The sequence below is a fragment of the Gallus gallus genome, chromosome Z, assembly GCF_016699485.2.
Source record: "Gallus gallus isolate bGalGal1 chromosome Z, bGalGal1.mat.broiler.GRCg7b, whole genome shotgun sequence".
Taxonomy (NCBI): Eukaryota; Metazoa; Chordata; class Aves; order Galliformes; family Phasianidae; genus Gallus; species Gallus gallus.
Genome location: NC_052572.1, coordinates 16,862,424 through 16,881,512, shown reverse-complemented (window position 1 = coordinate 16,881,512; position 19,089 = coordinate 16,862,424). Strand labels below are relative to the sequence as shown.

The 19,089-nt window shown below is 35.5% G+C and overlaps 1 protein-coding gene across 7 annotated transcripts in view; it reads left to right on the top strand.

Annotated features, from left to right (window-relative positions):
• Window positions 1–19,089, top strand: part of ARL15 (ADP ribosylation factor like GTPase 15) — a 214,356-nt gene that overhangs the window by 72,841 nt on the left and 122,426 nt on the right. For all 7 annotated transcript variants that reach the window (XM_046905759.1, XM_001232797.6, XM_046905760.1 and 4 more), the window contains 3 exons: window positions 6,287–6,431; window positions 8,511–8,570; window positions 15,137–15,345. In XM_046905759.1, coding sequence (XP_046761715.1) covers window positions 6,287–6,431; window positions 8,511–8,570; window positions 15,137–15,345 — 414 coding nt within the window. The remainder of the gene's footprint in view (window positions 1–6,286; window positions 6,432–8,510; window positions 8,571–15,136; window positions 15,346–19,089) is intronic.

Below are 19,089 nucleotides of genomic sequence, written 5' to 3'. Positions count from 1 at the left end.
ATAACTGAGCTGAAAACTATTTTATCCTTAAGATAGTGAAGACTTTTGTCTTCTCCAAATCCAAAAGTTGTTTTGCATTTTGGAGAGAACTCAACCAACTGTGATTATGTTATCTTAACGGAAAGTAACACTTTACCACGACCATTAAGTTTTTGAAATTATGTAGTGAATAGCACTGTCACATCTGGATTGTCAGAAGTCAGCATTCTTTTTGACCGTGTTTCCTACAATCTTCTCTATTCAGAGCAACATTGTAAAATATATCAAAGAACAAATAGAACTGTGTCATTTGCCTGGTTTTAGTAATTAAGCCTGTGTCTTATGTCTAGCGCAGTAGGTGACTTAATATAAATGTTGAAAATTATTTGATATATGACCATTCCTTTTGAGAATCCAGAGGTAACTCTTCTGAAATACCAAGAATGTTTGATAATATTGAATAATTTAAAACAACCAACTTAATTTATTTTTTACTGGTGTGATGTTAAATCTTCTCCTCTGAAGAATATGTTGATATTTTAGAGTCCTCTAACATTTCTGTAACATAGGCCATTACCAGAACTGTGTTTCTTCCATACAATTGCATTACTTTTTTGAGAATTTTTCCTGTTTTATGTTAGCCTGTCTTTATTGCTATATATCTGTCTATATTTCTGTGGCATGAGCTGGTATACAGTTGATGTGTTTAGGCACTGAAGAGGAGGGGTGCATTTCAATTTAACAAGTGGTGTCACTACACGTTTACAAAGATTAGCTAGGCTAAACAAAGAGGATTACTTTCTTAGTAAGTGTTGAGCTGAGGTCTCTACTGGAGCTTGGATCTTTATTCTGTGTTTTGATGGAGGAGTCTCAGGATAGTGGCCTTTGTTTAATGAAGTTGTGGTCTTTCAAAGAAAGTATCTGATCAAGATTTTAGTATTTCTATCCTTAGTGAAGATCTCTTCAGGATGGAAGTGCCTACATCAGTATTCATGTCTGCTGATAGCCACAAAATGAACAGTAACCTATTTGGTTTTACCCTCATTGTTATACAGATGAAGATGGACCTTGTCAACCTGATGATTTGGAAACATGAAAGCAGTGTCACTGATTACATGCCTTTAAACTGGTAGCTTTTTTCCTCTTCCCCTCAGTTTTCTGTAGCAGTTAGCACCACCTGTACATCTCTTATGGCAACTGAAAAGTATGTACAGCTATAACTCACATAATCAAATGCATAGATCCTACTGTATTATTTTAACATCGAAGTATTCATACAGTTAAAATGTTGTTTATTATATATCCTTTTTCCTTTTTTCCTAGTGGTGCATAACATCATTCAGGTGCCTTGAGTGTTTCATTATTTGCATTTCATTAGTATACTGCTGTCTCCAGTTGTTTCCTATTGATAGTATTCTAATTCGCTAATTCTCAGCCATCAAACCCCACCTTTCACATTATTTCTTTGAGGTCTGAGATTCCTTTGTGATTGTGTGATCATGTACAGCATCAGAATTATGGGCCTGCCATGTATAAACTTTTTGTCAGCAACTTCAGATAATTTCTGGATAGAAATGTGTGCTGGATAATTGAAATCTGTTTAATGATGTCTTAATTGAAAAATGAAACATGAAGGGAGGCTATATTCATAACTATAGTCAAGAGGAGGAGGAGAGCAGAGCAGAGTTATGGCTGAACTGTTCAGCTTTAATTCTGGATTTCAAGAGCTCTGAATGCTTGATTTGTTAGCATTGCTGTTGCCATAATACAGGGTATTTTTGCAGGAGTGAGTGTGTGTTTAATCAACTAAGCATGAAATCCCTTGTATCTGTTTGTCCCTATTAAATAGTGGCAACAAAAGAAAGAGACAGGAGATGAGTCCTGAACAAAGCAGAAATAATGGAGTATTTCACCTCAAAAAGGAGAGTGAAAGGAGAAGTACAATGAGTAGGTGAAGACAGACTCAGTGGCTGGAAGCAGTGTAATGTGTTGGAGGAAGCAGTAATTCAGTGATCTTCCCTGCCCAAGGCTTCAGTGTGTGAGCTCTGGGTTTGCCCAGCCCTGGTATAGGTGCAATGTTTAATGCTTTTCCCAGAAGAAACTTCTGTAGGCCTTTAAATGACCATGCCTAGGTTTGTCGGTTTATATGGTCATCCACCTAAAACTGGAATAATCTGATTGGAATAGAAATCCCTAAGTAAGAGTAGGACTGGTTAACTCTCTTACCTCTTGCATTAAACATGCATGTGCATATCATGTACACACACAGGTAAAATGGAAGTAACAGTGGATCTGAACATTTTCCTACCACCTTGCAGCATGTAGTTGTTCCAAGTGTCTTGGGTAAATAAGTGCTTTTTTCCAATACTGGCTAAAAGCATAAATTTTCTCAAGATATAGTAATTTCAAGTGTTTTTTAAGAAAAAAATAACTTTTGCCTCTTTTACCCTGCTTCCTATCCAGTGGCTACATTTGTTGTACAAATAAGACATGAGTCCATATCTGACAAGTTTCTGAAGACCAGTTAGAATGTTAATACACATTTTTCTTAGCTGTTTGGCTAAGAGTGGAGAAGTAAATGGAGAAGAGAGTACAATGGCATACTAAATATTTCTGATGTATTTCTCTTTCTGGGTTTACGAATGGCTTCTTTACTCCTTGTAGGCATGTTACTTTTTACATTTCAGACTTCACTGTAATACATCATGACATCTTAAATAATGGATCAGTGCTCATCCATGCTTTGTGAAAAATCTCAGGATGTACTTCCTGTTCATAATCAAAAGTGGAATAATAAATGTAGTCCTATTTCTTTATATTATCGCCTCTGAATTCTCTGTGTATTATCTAGAGGAGAACTGGGATTGTTTAATTTGGAGAAGAGGAAGCTCAAGGGAGACCTTATTAGTCTCCTTTGACTGTCTGGAAGGGGGTTGTGGCAGGGTGGGAGTTAGCCTCTTCTCCCAAGTAACAGTGATAAGATGAGAGATAATGGCTTTAAGTTGTGCCAGGGGAGGTTCAACTTGGACACTGGGAGGAACTTCTCAGAAAGAATGGTGAGGTACTAGTACAGGATGCCCAAGGAGGTGGTGGAGGTGGTCACTGTGCCTGGAGATGTTCAAGAAATGTGTAGATGTAGCGCTGAGGGGTATGGTTACTGGGCATCATGGGGATGGATTGACAGTAGGACTAGATGATCTTAGTGTCTTTTCCAGCTTTAATGATTCTGTGATTCTAGATGTAGCTTCCAAAGTAGTGAGAATGGCAGCTTAGTCTCTAAGTGCTTAAATAACCCTTGTTTGTCTGGGATTCTGTAATTTTTAAGTTGCTGAGAGAGCAGGAAGGCATTCATCATTCTGTCTGTTTATTGATGGTTTTGATGGTAGACTTGTTCATTGAGTCTGTAAGGAGGAAGACAGTGAAACAAGTTTATAAAATTCAAATATATTATTACAAATGTCCCCTAAAATGTGCTGGTAGTAAGAGAATTGTAGTATTTCTCATGCCAGCCAGGGCAAAGTAGTATACACAGCAGCTTAAATTTCAATAGTTTTTTGAAGATAAAGTATTTAATGTTCTTCTTTATACAAGGAGAATAAAGATATTTGCAGAAGGAAATCATCCTTGGACAAGGAGTTAGGAGACATAAAAAGAGGGTGCTTATATCAAAATATGAGAGTGGCCTAAAGCAAATTATTTTGCTGTCTTTGGAGTTCTGTGTGTGCTGACTCTCAGGACCTTTCATACCTGTCTGTGCTTACTGATAAAGGATGAGTGAGTGGGTGGTGGGTCTGCATGTGCAGCATAGGACACTCAAGATCACCTAGATTTTTGATCATATGTTCAATCAACAGCAGCTAAAGACTCCATAGGCTAACTTAGACTTTATGAAATCAACACTTCAGAGAGACTGAAGTTCACAAAAGCAGTCTGTGGAGCCCTTTTCACACACACAGCTTCTGTACATATGCTACAGATGGCAATAATTATCTTTGGCAGAACTGCAGATAATTAATGTTTTCAGGGCTGTAAGAGTTGTGTCTAGTTACACAAGAACTGTCACAGTATCTGGACAATGAGAAGCATGGATTTTCATCAACTCACTTACTCCTTTAGTTTTTAATGTCATATCAAGAAGTTCTTGAAAACATGCCGTCTTTATGGGGACAGATTGAATCCCCTTTAAAGACTGGGTACAAAGGGCCTGACACAGACTCAAGAGCTCTGGAGAGCTTCAAAGAATTTTATGTGGCCTTCAGCCTGATATCTTAAGTGGAAACGCAGTTTCAAGGAGCTTCTGCTGTGCAATAAACTCATTTGGCATTTTTCACTTAAGTACCAGAGTATAGTATTTGCTATGATTTTGTAGAGTTCATAGGGTAAGCATGGATTGACGTCAGTGAGTAAAGCTTGAAGACATGTTTATCTAAAACACATATAAGGGCTATCCTTCTTGAAAAACATCTGGCAGAGTCGAATTTTAAGAGGCAAAGCTTTTATTTTTGAACTGCTGCCTTTGTTCAACTTAATTACTACAATAAATGTTTTTTCTCCTAAAATATGTCTTTCAGTTTTTTATGTAGTGTTGAAGGATTTTAACTTTTCTTGAATTTATCCTTTTTAAACCAAGGAAAATTATTTTGGCATGGTAATGATGTAGAGCGACAAGACTTTGGGATGTGGCATTTTTTAATTGTGCCTATTTTGCAGGACTCTTATCTCTGTGCAGGCCTAGACTAGAAGAAATATTTAACAAGACAGTATTGTTGCAAGGTATTCTGTCTTCAGATAGAGATTATCTCCTGCTCAGTTTTGTGTATCTGCACATGAGCTCAATCTCAGACATGTTTAAAGTAACTGGGAGTTGCAAATCAAGAATTCTCATAAAGAAAGCTTCAGTCATACTGGTGGTACCCATATGGTTACAGCACAGGTATAGAAATTTAACATTATGCAGAAGAAATCCAATAAAACTTCTGCAGACATAGTGAACTATCTTTTTGTAATCATTTTCTCATTCAGTGGCCTGCTTAGGGACACAGAACAAGCAGTTTGCCTCATTGCTTCATTAACATCTCTTCAGTTTCTTGCTTCCTGGAGTAGTCATGAATGAAAGAGGATAGGCATGCATGAAGGCAAGTACTAGAATATTTTCCTAAAGACTGTGTTTCTTCATTCAGTGCTGTGATTGGCTAGTGTTTAAGATGGAAAGACTACTTAAGTCTCATAATGATCTGCACCCCCAGGATAGAAGTGGAGACTCAAATTTCTGTTGTTGCAGGTTCAAAAGCTAAGACTATGTAAAGACAGAAGATGCAGGAGAAAGGAGAAGTGAATGCACAGACACATTTTTTAGCACTTATTGTAGCAAGAGTAATCTTATATGAAGGCAACAGATAATGGGGAAAGACATATATTCTGGGTTAGAGGGATTATATCTTGGACCTTACATCCAAAATTGCTAGCTTTCCCAGAAGTATATGATTTTAGATTTTTATGTAGTTTTCCATGTAACATCTAAAGGGTCTAATTAGCTTTGCTAAGGACTTGAAGCACCTGTTGGATTGTCCAGCCTGTTCTGGCAATGCTACTTAGGAGACATGGGCAGTACCATAGGGTAGGCTTTGTGTTAGTGATTTATATTCTTTGTTGTGATTAATTAATACTTTTCTAGGGAATAATGAGAAACATGCATTTTTACAGCTAGAGCTATGTCCAGCAAAATACATTTCTTTCAAGTGGTACTCTTTAACATCTGAAATTGTAGTGTAGGAAAAATGCTGTCCTCCTCCTATGCATCTGTCAAAGCAAAGCCAGGAAGGAAATCAGTTAAGCAAAGCTTCCTGATTCTTTCCTCTGACAACAGGGAAAACTTGGCCAGAAGCTGTTCAAGAGCTGCTCTGGTGTTTACACCAGGTACTGCATTTAGAACTAGATATTTTCTGCCAGTTTTGCTTTCAGAAGGAAACTCATGAATTCTGAATTACAGAGTTGTGTAGGGCATGTGCCTACCTCACTGCACAAGCTCTGCTGACTCTCTTCAAGAAATAGAAGGCATTTTCCTCAGTCCACCTCCATGAGGTTTGTGTGAATAGTTAACAGGTATATTTGTTTTGTTGTAAAATTGCTCTAGATTTCAGTTGAGCTGATCCCTGTTAACTACTCATATTAGCAAAATAGTAAGTTTGAATAATAATTCTTTTCTGTCCTGCACCTTTCAATTTTAAACATGATTTTAAAAACCTTGTTAAAGAAATATTTGCAAAAAAGTAACGTCTTCTTTTTGTGTTTTTTTTTTTCCTGACAGTGTTTTAGGGCACTTTGCTGCAAAGGACCACCACCACCACGACCTGAATATGATTTGGTTTGCATAGGCCTCACTGGTTCCGGCAAAACAAGTCTTCTGTCACAGCTTTGCAGTGAAAGCCCGGAGAATATAGTGTCTACCACAGGTAGGATGCTGTCTTCATTGCATGATGTGCTTAGGGTGTTGTGCAGAGGTAACTTTTGAAACAAATAGCAGCAGGGAACTTAGCTGAGTTATCTTGCTTCTGAAGGTATGTAATAGATTGCTTTGAAGCTTACACAACTTGTTCAGTGTTTGGCTGTGTATCGGGGAATATCCATGAAAACATAAAATTTGGAATATGTCAGAAGTCAGAACAGACATTGTGATGTAATAAAAGTAAAACTTTATGAAATGGGCAATAGCAATTTACTGTAGGAAGACATTTTAAAAGGTTTCTTTCTTCTCTTTATTTTTGGCTTTTAAGCAGTCTTGTTATACAATCAGAGAAGAGGAGAACATGACACAAATTGGAATGGGATAATGAAGCACTGACAATTACATCATATTTAACTTCTTATACCCTTTGGTATATACTAGCAGCCAAAAGACTAATGTAATGGAAATTATTTCTGATTCTGTTCTTTTAGATCATTAAAAAGACTTGTTTATTTAGCAAGAACGGACTATTAAAAAAAAAAAATAAAGGCATTGTAAAGATACAAAGAAACAGGTATAACAGCTAAAAGGTATCTTAACCACAAAAAAAATATATTGACTATGCATATGTATATAGATGAACCAGAAGGACTGAAGGCTGTTTTGAGCAAAAAAGCCCAGACAAAATAAATAAATAAATAAATAATTTCAGAGTAAGAAAAAGGAATACCTGGCTACAAAGTTCAAAAAGAGGACAGACTAGGTCCTAAGAGATGGAAAAAATGGATATGTGGCTGCAGCAGTTGAAGGTTGAGCTGCTGAGGGAACAGGTTGTGAGTAACTGGTGTGTATAGTTATATGGCTTTATATTGTAGCTGTGCTTCACAGACTTGAATTTTATATGATTGTCCCTTAGCTGCTCTAATTGTTTTTCAGTGTGTCTTTGCTTAACTTAAAAGAACATAAGGCTAATCAATAAAATGAAAAGTGAACTAAAATAGACCGGAGAAAATACATTTTTTTCTGTGTTGCATAATTATCCCATTGCCTTCACAGTGGTGGTGTTAGGAATGTTAAAAAGATCGTACAGTTCATTGTGGTCAATGTTTAATTCAAATGCTTAGAAGGAAGTTGCTGATCAATTTAGTCATTTTTTCCCCTCAACTTCATCTTAAGAGTTCACCTGAAATTTAAAGTTTAACACTTTCAACCCGAGAGAAATAGTAACAGCAGTGTTAACACCTGTTAGATAGATCTGTCAGAGGAAATAATGAAAATATGATTCATTTAAAAATTAAATTTTTTTAATACTTCTGGATATCTGCAACAAATTACTGTCATATATTTAGACAACTTGAGCAGTGAAAATAGACTATGTAGAAAACTATGTAGCATCCAAAATATTCAACTTTAATAATTCTATCTATACGTACCATACCTTTGCTATATAAGAAAATATTGAGAATCATTGAATGCAGTGTGACAGCTTCTCCACTTGGTTTTCAAACTACGGCCTGTGCTTTTGCTTTTCTCATCAATGCCATTCACATCCATTCCAGTTTTTACTTTTCTAGAAAGAGTTCAGGATTTATTTTGAGACAACAAGCTATTTCAAAATTATTTTGTTCAGATTTTCTTACAGTAGTGCTTAGAATTCTGGAATATCTTATTTATCTGACTGGGGAAAATAAATTCCTTGTTTCTGTTAAATGGTAAGTAATAAAGCTAGATTTACACACTTTTCTAAATGTGTTTGCTTAGTTTGCAGGTATATAATTATGTTGAAATTGTTTGTGCCAGATGGAAATGAATTCAACTTCTATCTGTACATATTATGCAGAAAGAACAGATCTATTTTTTCCTATATAAAGTATTATTATAATATATACTTACATATCCGTATGCTTCTCTGTATGTATGTAACACTAGACTCTTGCTTAAATTACAAGCGGTATGCTTGGGTTGCTGCAAGTCTTGTGTTCCCTTTCTCTCAGGAATAACTTTCAGTTAGAAGAAAGCATATATATATATATATATATGTATATATTTGCAACAAATAACTTATTAGTCTCTCTTCTTTTTTTAGGTTTTAGCATAAAAGCAGTGCCATTCCAGAATGCCATCTTGAATGTAAAAGAACTTGGAGGTACTGCATTTATTCACTTGATTAGAAAGAATTATAGTGTCCAAATCTCATCATATTATGTGTAAAAAATGTTTTTTCATAATGGTAAGATGTTATGACTCCAAAGAGGTCCAAAGAGGTTCCATGGAGCTCTGATGCAAGATAAATTCCTGCTTGCAGTCCTGCAATTTTGAGTAGCATCAGGAGATGTACTGGTAGCAACTGGTTCTGCAGTTTGAATGTTAGCCAGAGTGGAAGGTTAACTACGAGAGGTTATCCCAGCATGCCATAAACAAGAATAGGAGGAGAACAGGGAGAGGTTACTCAAGCAGTAAACAGGGTGGGAAATCTGCTAAGGGAATTAGAAGCATTGGATTGGCTGTTAACCCTGGAGTGCTCAATCAATGAGGAAATGGAAGGAAATTTGCGCCGGGAAGTAGAAAATAGGAACTGCTGCGTGTCTCCAATCTGGCATGTCTTTTCTCAGGGTTCCCTGTTATTGCAGAAGTGTGAAATAAATCATGATTCATAGGAAATTCTGTCTGAGCCTGGAATATTGAGCACGAGCATTTCTCACAATATCAAACTGCTGTTTGTATAACATTTAAAAAGTATAGGTTATTGGGACTGGAATTTACAATGTTCTGCCACAGCAGATGAAGATGACAAAGACTGAACAGAAAGTGTCATGGAAGAGAAGCCTTTGTTTTTGTTCTTATTCCTGCTTTATGCATTCAGTTGTTAAGAAGTTGTCTGAGTTCTTTTTAGTTTGAAGGTCTTGTCTAGGCATTGGGAGGAAGGTGGGGATGCTTCTGTTTTTAACAACCATCATCCATTGTTACATGTTATTCAAAGGTGAAAGTCTGTATAGTTTTGTTTTCATATATTCTATTTTAGAATTACCTTTTAGGTTTATGTAACTGAAAACTGAAAGCTTCAGATGACTTCATACAGCAAAGCAGTAACAGCCAATATTTAAAGAACTAACAGCAAAAGTCATACTATTTAAGGTTCTTCAAGGCAGCCAAGCAGCCTATGTGAAACAGATGCTGACTCTGTAGTATTCTTTTTATTTGGCTAGAACAGTATCTTTCTCTGAGGTTGAAGATGTTAACAGTTTTGAGTGTCCTGCTTGCCTGCTGGAATTGGCCAGGTTTTGTTTCTTCAAACGACCTGTAGGGGTTGTAAAGTTTAATGCCAAATGTACAGAAAACAGTTGTCTTTTTTTTTTTTTTTTTAATCTGTTCTACTTTCATTATCTCTCCATTGGTCTTTAGGATTAGGGACATGGAACAAAGTTTGCTGTGCTCTTTTGTAGATCAATACGTATATGCCCACCAACCCATTCATATGTATATAATATGTGTGTGTATATATGCACGTATATAATAAATACATATTATGTTTTAAGGTACATGAAATTAGAATATTAAAGAGAAATAAAACAAAACCAATGCTATTGCTGCTTTTGTTTATACTGTTCTTATTTTTAAGCCAGACTGCCTTCCTACCAGAAATCAGAAATTTTATCCAATTTCACACATATAAAAAAAATTATATAAAATATCTATTCTATATAACAATGTAGCTTTCAAATCAAGTGTATTACTTGAAAAGGAGCTCTTGCTTTATTTACTGATTGAGCTGAACTTCCCATTCTCTAAGTTTCTATTTTAGTATACAAATAATCCCTTCCTGCTCTCTCTCTGTGAAGTTAAAAAAGAACCATTTTCTTCCAAAAACTTTGTCCGTAAAATAATGTCTGTAGTTTGGATTACTGTGCCCCAGATGTGGTGTGCCCTAAACCACATACTTTTAGAATGTACTCTTTCCAGGCTAACTTGAAACATCTCTCTACATTACACAACTTAACTGAGTAATGGTATAGAAAGAAATTACAGATTTGATGATTTCCTGTTATGGTGCAGCAGTCTCTGTTGGTAACTGTATGTGAAATAGTGTGTGAAGAACACAAAAAAGAGTAAGGACTACAAAAACAAGGCAGATACAAACATTGTTTGGAAGCTTCTGAGTCTGTTTGCTTCTAACTCTGGAGGAAGTTTGGGATATGGAATGCTGGAATTTATTCTCAAGACAGATAATGAAGGTGTATAGGCAATACAGAGCTTTTTCTTTGACTCTAAGGATTGTTTTTCCAATCTAGAGACCAAGTATCATCATTTATTCAGTATGTTTATACAGTCATTCACTGTTGAAACGCTGTCAAAACAGAATGCAATGTCATGGCATCTGCGTGACGTGTATACTTAGGCCTAAGTTAAGATTACAGGCCCATTCTGGAAGCCACCTAATAATTTAAAGTTGTTTTTTTGGAATAAGTCTATTTTATAATTTAGCTTGCTATCTTGTAAACGCCGGCTTAGAAACTACTGTGAGATGCCAACTGCTGAAGCTGGTCAAATTTAAATGAGTGATTTTGGATGTGAATAGCTCTTTTTTCTTCTTCCCAAGTTTATAAATACTAACAACATGTTTGAGGATTTAGTAACTTTCTCTGTTTTATGTACTAAAATATATTGCCATGTGTTTGTGTTAAGTTTTTTGTAGTCTACTCAAAGGCTTTTTTCATAAGCATAGAAAATCAACATGTTGTATAATCATCTTTAAATTCCATTTAAGTGTTAGCTGCTCAGCAAAACAGAATGCTTAATATCAAGGATGCTTGGATTTCCACGAAATTGAGCAAGCCTAGCATAAAAGAACTGTCCTCCCTGCTGCTGTTCCTCCTTAAGCTTCATGACCAAAGTAATAAATTCACACTGTTAAACCAGCTGAATTAATTGTTTAGGTGAGAGCTCAAGAACCAATAATTTTAAACAAGACTGGTTAAACAAAGCATGTGTATTTTGTCCTAATTTGGAAGTAAGAAGTGAAAGAAGAGAAAGTAAGAAGGGGAAGTCATGATGTTGTACAAACCAAGTTGAATGAGAAGTACAAGCTCCTGGAGAAGATGGCAACAGCTGTCAGGAACTATCTGCCATGTGAAAAAATGAAGTAGGGTGGGGAAAATGATGTTGACCCATTAAATAGAATTTAATAATTAAGTAGGTATGGGCAAACCACAGTCCTACCTTGTTCTGTGAAGAAACTGAGTAGGACTGAACACTCTTGTAACAAAATAGCCTAGTAGGGGAGCTTAAATTTACTCTGTTTAGTCATCGGAAAACTGATACCACAAATAAATACCAGCCTCAGTCATACTCATTGGGACATATTAGGACAAAACAGTAAAATCTCCTTACTGTATTTGATTAAAAGGCAGTTGACACCTCTACAAAATCTGGTGATGGAGTGCATATTTAGCCAACTGCATGTGATGTATCTGCATGTAACAGTTTACGGAACAGCTTAGCAAGTGACATTTTTAGATGACCCTGATGAGCTGTCCAAGCTATGAGTCTCATAGAGACATTCATATTCTGAAAACATTAAAGATGGATCTGTTTGCTATCAATCATATGCGGCCTTCTGTTCAAATAGGGCCTAAGCCCAGACTCTCTCAAATAGTTTCCTCCTGTCATAGATAAGAGAGATCATTTACACCTGTTCGCTGATCTTGTTAGCTTGACTCCTGAGGAAATTCAGACAGGGACTGAGCAGTAGTGATCTTTTCATTGCCAAGGGAAAGTGTTCTTTTTTTACAATTAGCTCTTTGCAGTGTGAATAGACAATCTACCTCCTGTTTTACTTGAAGCAAATAGGAGCCGTGCAAGTACTGCTTATCCTGCTATATATAGCTTTGATAAGCAAAAAATCAAAATCTCCTGGTTTCAATTTCTGCAGGTTGGGGGTTAGTTTTTGTTGAATAGAATTTTTGTGAAAAGTCAAAACTTCTTGGTGTGCTAAAAAGGCTCTTTCTCCTAACGGACGTGAAACTCTACTTTCTTCAGTCTGAACTGGTGGGGAGGAAGTATAGCATCCTAGTTTATTATCATGAACCATACCTACACTTTATAAACAACTCTCATTTCCAAAAGAAGTTTCAATTTTTTGATTCAAGCCAGAAATAGCTTTGATCCTTTCAAAGGCTAAAGCTGATTCAAACTTTTGTGAGCCGGTCAGCAGAAGGGCTAGACAGACAGAAATAACACAGCTGTGGTAGACTTACTGCATTCTTTATATGCCTGCTGATTTTAAGTGCTGTAGAGATAGATGCATAAAGAGCTTTCCATTGGAGATTATGGGTGCTGTAGCTGAAGGTGACTCATCTAGGATGAGGGTGCATCTAAGCCATGCTGGGAGCTGGTAGCAGTATTCAGCCTGGGGAGCTGCTTTGCTGTTTCTGTAATCTGAGCAGCTATGGCATCTCCAAGAGGGATGGAGGGAGCATAGGGATGGAATAATAGGAAGAGAGGAAACCACTCAATGATTCTCTCTCCTAGAGGGAGGGAAAAAAAACCGAGTGAGTTTCAGAATAGCTGTTAAACGTGAAGTCCAGCCCACTGTGGTGCCGCCTACTACAAACCATTAAAACTTTACATCTAGTGTTGAATGAATATTAGCACATATTGTACGGCATGTATTTTCCTATTGTCCTTTTAAAATAATCTGTAAAATCTCATTACTAGAGCTGGAGATTTTTATTTTAAATTGCATGTTTTATTTTAAGATGGCAGTATAATATACATAATATACATGCCTAGGTGGATCAAACTGACTTTTCACAGACAAGTATAAATGCTTTTAAAACTTACAACTGCTTGAAACCTGTATGTTGTCTTAATGTTTCTAAATATCTGGATAGCTGGAGATTCAAAGTTTGAGACGGCACCTGTGGTTACTAATAGGGGAAAACTGAGAACTTGACTTCCACAGACGTCTCACTGGGAAAACCTGGAAGGCAGAGAAAAGATGAGAGATGGTTTCCATGAACTTCGTTTAGTAGAAGCCTTCATGCACAGGCTTATCTACCTTGAAGTAAGGGCTCTGTGACGTTTGTTGCGCTATTGATGGAGGCTTGCTGGAATTTTGACAGCTAACAAATCTGACACCTTTGAGTTCCTTTCAGTGAAATTTTTTTGTGATGCTGTGTTCTGTTCTCCTGCAAGTACTGAAAAGGAGAGAATTAAAGATAGCTTCATATCACTATGAATGAAGCACAGAATTTTTTCCCTCTAGGAAAAAGTGTGCATTAACAATATTTATTAGCCACCTAAACTGTGCTGAGCACAAAATACAGAGACTGGATGCTTGAGGTTCCAATATCATGAATACAAAGAAGGGAGTAACTCTGTGCAGTGAGATTTGAATAGTCTGTGCTGGATACTTAAAGGATATGGTGTGAATTCCTTCTTAAATACTAGTCTTCACCTTTTTCTAGTAGCTCTTTTCAGTTGTACAGTGCATAAATTAAATGAATATTTTAAGTATCATAGCTGTGTTATAGTAATTATTTTACATTACCTTTTAATTTTGTGACTACGTGTTGGTCAGAACATCTGTGGTAGTTGTTTTGTTTCACTGGAAAAGAAAGTTTTCTTATCAGCACTTGGTATCTGTGTCTACACTGAAGTTCACTTTTCCCTATCCCTACGTAAGATTTGTGGTGCATGTAAAGGATACCTTCAGCACATCTCTGCAAATCACTGTCTTGCAAACATGTCAAGTTTTCTCCTGGAGTACTGCTGCTGCTGTTCACTTCTTAATGCTAGACCCCATGAGTCTAGTGCCAGATTCAGACATTCAAAGAGTAGCCTGTGTCCAAATTTAATTTAGATAGTTTGACAGCTGTCAAATATCTTTTTTTTCGTACCTCAACATTACAACATATGCTGTTCTCCAGGGTACACAAAAACTTTCTAGATATAACCTTATTGCTTGGCTTCTGTTTAGTTGACTGAGTGCTGCTGAACTGTGCCCTAAAACTTACTGTCACACATAAGCCTGTAGTCATTCACCGTGTGTATTGTGGGGCTGGCTCTTCCAGAATCTGCTGTGTGGTTGACAGAGCAAAATAGTTGAAATGAATACCTTTGAAAATTACCACCTTATCTTATCATTCGCTATTCAACTCACTAGTGTATTACCATTCTTATCATTATACATGTAATTGTAATTTTAATAGGCTTTCCTGACACCTTTTTTCCTTGATTACAAAGTATTTGAAAGTTTGGAGGTGTGAAATGAAAGACTTTGTCATACTTAATAATGAACAACTGACATGAAGGAAACTACAGTTTACAGCTATAGGGCTAAGGTAGAAAGAACGGGCAAAGGCTGTCTTATTCATGTGTTAATATTGGGATATTTCAGTGAGAAAGTATGGGATCAGCCTAGATTAGATGGGATTAGTGTAGTAATTCTACCAGTGCTTATTTACAGAGCAGAAACTTCCAGGGCCTTGAGTCACTTTCCTTATTTAAATGATGTTAGTTTGTGTGTGTGTATGCCAGATACATGGGTGCTTTTTTCCTTGTTGTTCTTTCAATGATGTATATCTCTGAGAAAAAAAAAAAAAATTAGTTGATTGCTTTGATTGTTACAAATGGAAGGGTTATTTTCAATTCCAAGTTTTAAAGATGTTCAGTTATATTTGTTCTAATTAGTTATTATTGTTGTTTTGAAAGGTGCTGACAATATCAGGAAATACTGGAGTCGTTACTACCAAGGATCCCAAGGGGTAATATTTGTATTAGACAGTGCCTCCTCTGAAGACGATCTAGAAACTGCTAGAAACGAACTACATTCAGCTCTCCAGCACCCACAGTTATGTACTTTGCCATTTTTAATACTGGCCAATCATCAAGACAAACCTGCAGCTCGCTCAGTACAAGAGGTATGTTATTGTGACATTACCTTGCCTGTTTTTATTTATTGCCTGCATACCGCTGACCCATTATTATTTATGGGTCATCCTGACATCCTAGTTAAGGACTGGCTTCAGTCATCCTTCATTGTAAGTACACAGACCAGGAATAGTCCCTGCCCCTAAGAATTTATTCCAATGCATTATCAGCATGAAGTACTTGGATACAAACAGCATTCTCCTGCATTTTCTCCATGATTTGCTTAAGGTTAAAAAGATGTTTTTAACTACTCTTATCAAAAGCTGCTAGGACAGTGTTTTATGGGTGTTCTGTTGTTTGTTTTGCTTGTTGGTTTTTGTTTTATTTGCTATTAGTTTTAGTCTATTCCATTACTCCATTCTTTGCAATTGCTTAGACCAATAGGTTGTTTGCTGTCGTGAGGAGCCTTTTATGTAAAAGCTTTTTTCCTTTTATAAACTGCTGTGAGGGCATAGTTACAATTCTTTCTCTGAAGTTCTTGACCTGTTCTGATTTTCTTCTTTTTAGAAGTAATATCTTTATATTGCATCCACCTCTTGGTAAATCATATATTTTTTCTGCTCAGTGTACCATTTGCTCTTACGTTTCTGAAAAAAATCTTCATTGATATTTTCCAATGAAGTCACTTACCTTTGAAGAAATGCATAAAGTTATTTATTCATCATAAGAAGCTCAATTTCTGAAGTTATATTAAGAAATTAAAATTTGGTTGCGTCATTCTGTTTGTAAATGTCATTTAAAGGACTCTTCACATTAAAGATTGTATGTAAAATCTTGTTGTCATGTTTTTCATACAGCAAAATCAAGACTTTTTAAGCACCTTACTTTGTTGCTGATTGTTATTCTAAATTCTGCTGTCATGGATGTGCTTCGTTGTCCAAAGCATTACCTTGAATTAATTAATTGCAAAACTTAATCTTATGTAAGGTAACTGCAAATGGTACACTACATTTGTTTGTGCTTTCTCTCCTGCATTATTGCCATTATATCTCTTTTGCAGAAAGAGAAAAGAAAGTTTGTGTTAAATGGGAGAAATGTAAATTTGACATATAGTGAGGTTTTTAATATGAGGAAGAAAATAAGTGAAAACTGTGTGAGTTAAGCTGTAGAAATTTTAATTAAATTGTTGATCCTTTATTCCAAGAATCTATGTTTAAAAAAGAAAAAGGAATTGGATTTAGTATATGAAGTTACATTAAAAACTAAGCTCACATAACACAGGGATTGAATCTTCAAGTTCTAGGTCTCGTTCAGCCAAAAATAGATATAGGAAACGATAATTAATATTCAGAGGGACTATAATAATGATTGTAATACAAAAATTTATTATTTACTTCTAGTTTAATGTGCAAGGTAAAAGAAAAGGAATTTTTCCTCATCCTTTCTTGTCCAGAATGACACTACCCTGAGACATGCCTTCATTTAAATGTTTAATTTAATTTATCCAAATCTACCCAAAGTGTTATGATTTTATTTATAATAATTTCCATCAATGGACATGTTCTTTTTTATTATTTAAGTGTTTTCAAGCACCTCTTGTTTGATTATAGATCTTATTTAAGAAATGTTTATTCTCTGGATTCATGTGAATAGAGAACCAATGTGTTTGTGCCAAGTGACATGTGCCAGTTACTTTGCAATTTATAGATGTAACTTTTCATTTTGCGTTTGAGCCTAGGTGAGTAGACTTTTCAGCATATAATAAATCTTCCAGGTACTTAGAATAAACCTTTCTTTTTGTTTATCCTCATTTACCCTCATTCCCTCCTCATCCCTCTCTGTCATTACCAATTGCATGACATCTCAGTAGAGGAATAGATCTTCATATTCTTACTGTAGCATTTAAGTATATTTCTATTGTGTGTATGGTGTATATTCATAGCAAACAAATCTCAATTATTTCTTTGAGTCGTTATGAAATGCGTACAATAATTCTATTAAATGTGCACAACTAATGCATATGTTCAGAAAAAAATGTTGTATCAAGATGTCAGCGTGTGTCTTTGAAATTCTTTACTTAAGAATAATAAGGAAAAAAAGAAATAGTATTTTGATGGACTGAGGGAGACTGTCACACAGTTATTCCTAGTTTTTTGTCCCTGACAAAATGATGTAATGTGCTTGCTGTGAATGCAAAGTAGGAGCCTTACTCAGTTTTGCAGATGTTGAATTAGAAATTTCTAGCTTTCTTAAAGGTGTGCTTTTTGCTGTGCTTTTGTCCTCATTAGTGAGGTGTGGCATGAGTGAAAATAAAATACTGTATCATCGTAGGACTATTTCTTGTTTCCAAAAGAGCATTTTTAAAGATTTAACAAAGATAATCTCTTGAGCATTGAGAATTTTCTTAGTCTTTTTTTGCAGAACTGACTCCATTAAATTTAGATATTGTCTTGATTTTTTTTGTGTCATAAAATAAATGAATCGCAGTTGAAATTTAAAAGAAGCATGTATTCTTTTAGACAACAATTTACCTTTCTTTAATGGATATGAAAGGATCCCTTGGAGTATAATTAAAGAAAATGTCTGAGTTGAGTGGTGTGTAATTATTTATCTGTAACAAAAATCCCTCACAAAACTGAAAAAGTGCCAAGCAGTTTCTGCAACAGATGTTAGTTATATTTATTGTTGAGAAGTGCAGTTGCTTTAACTTTTCAGAATTTTGTTTTTTATGTAATTGTTGTACTCCATGCATTCCTTAGGTAGAAAAGGTACTGTAGAAGCTGTATGCTGTAAGAAATAAAAAGTATCATGAGTAGCTCAGCTCAAAACTACAGTAATTATTTGGAAAAAAAAATATCCAGTCAGCTAGTTTAATCATGAAACGTAGTTGAATCTAATTGATTTTGCAGACGTCATTGGAGAATATACTTCATGTTAGTGAAGTTATCAGAAAAAGTTACAGGAGAAGCTAAGCTGAAATACTAATCAGTAAATGTAATCCTGTTCCTCTGTTTTCAGTTCCTGGTTAGCTACTTTTAGGTTTTTTGTTTATTTGTTTTTTGTTTTTGTTTTTAATTAAAATCATAGTATCAATTAAAGATCATCTAATTCCAGTCCTGCTGACACAGAGGTATCTTCCACTAGGGGGAAGGTAAACAAAACAAACAAACAAAAAATTGGCATTTTGTTCTAAAATGATGAATGAAGAAGGCAATTTAAATATGGAGCCTTTTAATTGTGTTATGTCAAATTGTGTGGTATTTATTCCATATTTATTCCACTTTTTCATATCAAAGATATTTATAAGTTGTTTTGTTGATGTGACGGTAGCACATAATTAAATCTTCTTAAATAGCTGCTAAGTGATTGTTGTGAGTGTTGTTGAAGTAAAGACTGTGTATGTCAACTGGAACACAAAAGTCAGGCAATTGTATTTGAGTCAGTAGATACATTGTAAAATAGCCTTATTATTACAATTACAATAATAAGGAATTAGTCATTTGGAAATCACTTCTTAATGTTGTTGTGGAACCCTTCTTAATTAGGAAATATAAAGAAATAAATTAGTCATCAGAGGGGAAGGTAGTGTGAAGGTGTCTAGAAGGTGTCATAGAAGTTTGGCCACTGTTTCCAAAGAACTAGGTGCAATTCTAGAACAGTGTACCTAATTCTCTCTCTCTGAAATATGATAAATTGAACAGTGATAGAGTGTATTTCTGTTGGCATCACAATGTTCCTTTTGATTGTAGAGGAGTGTTTTTGATTAGTCAGATTTCTCTTACAGGCCTAAAATA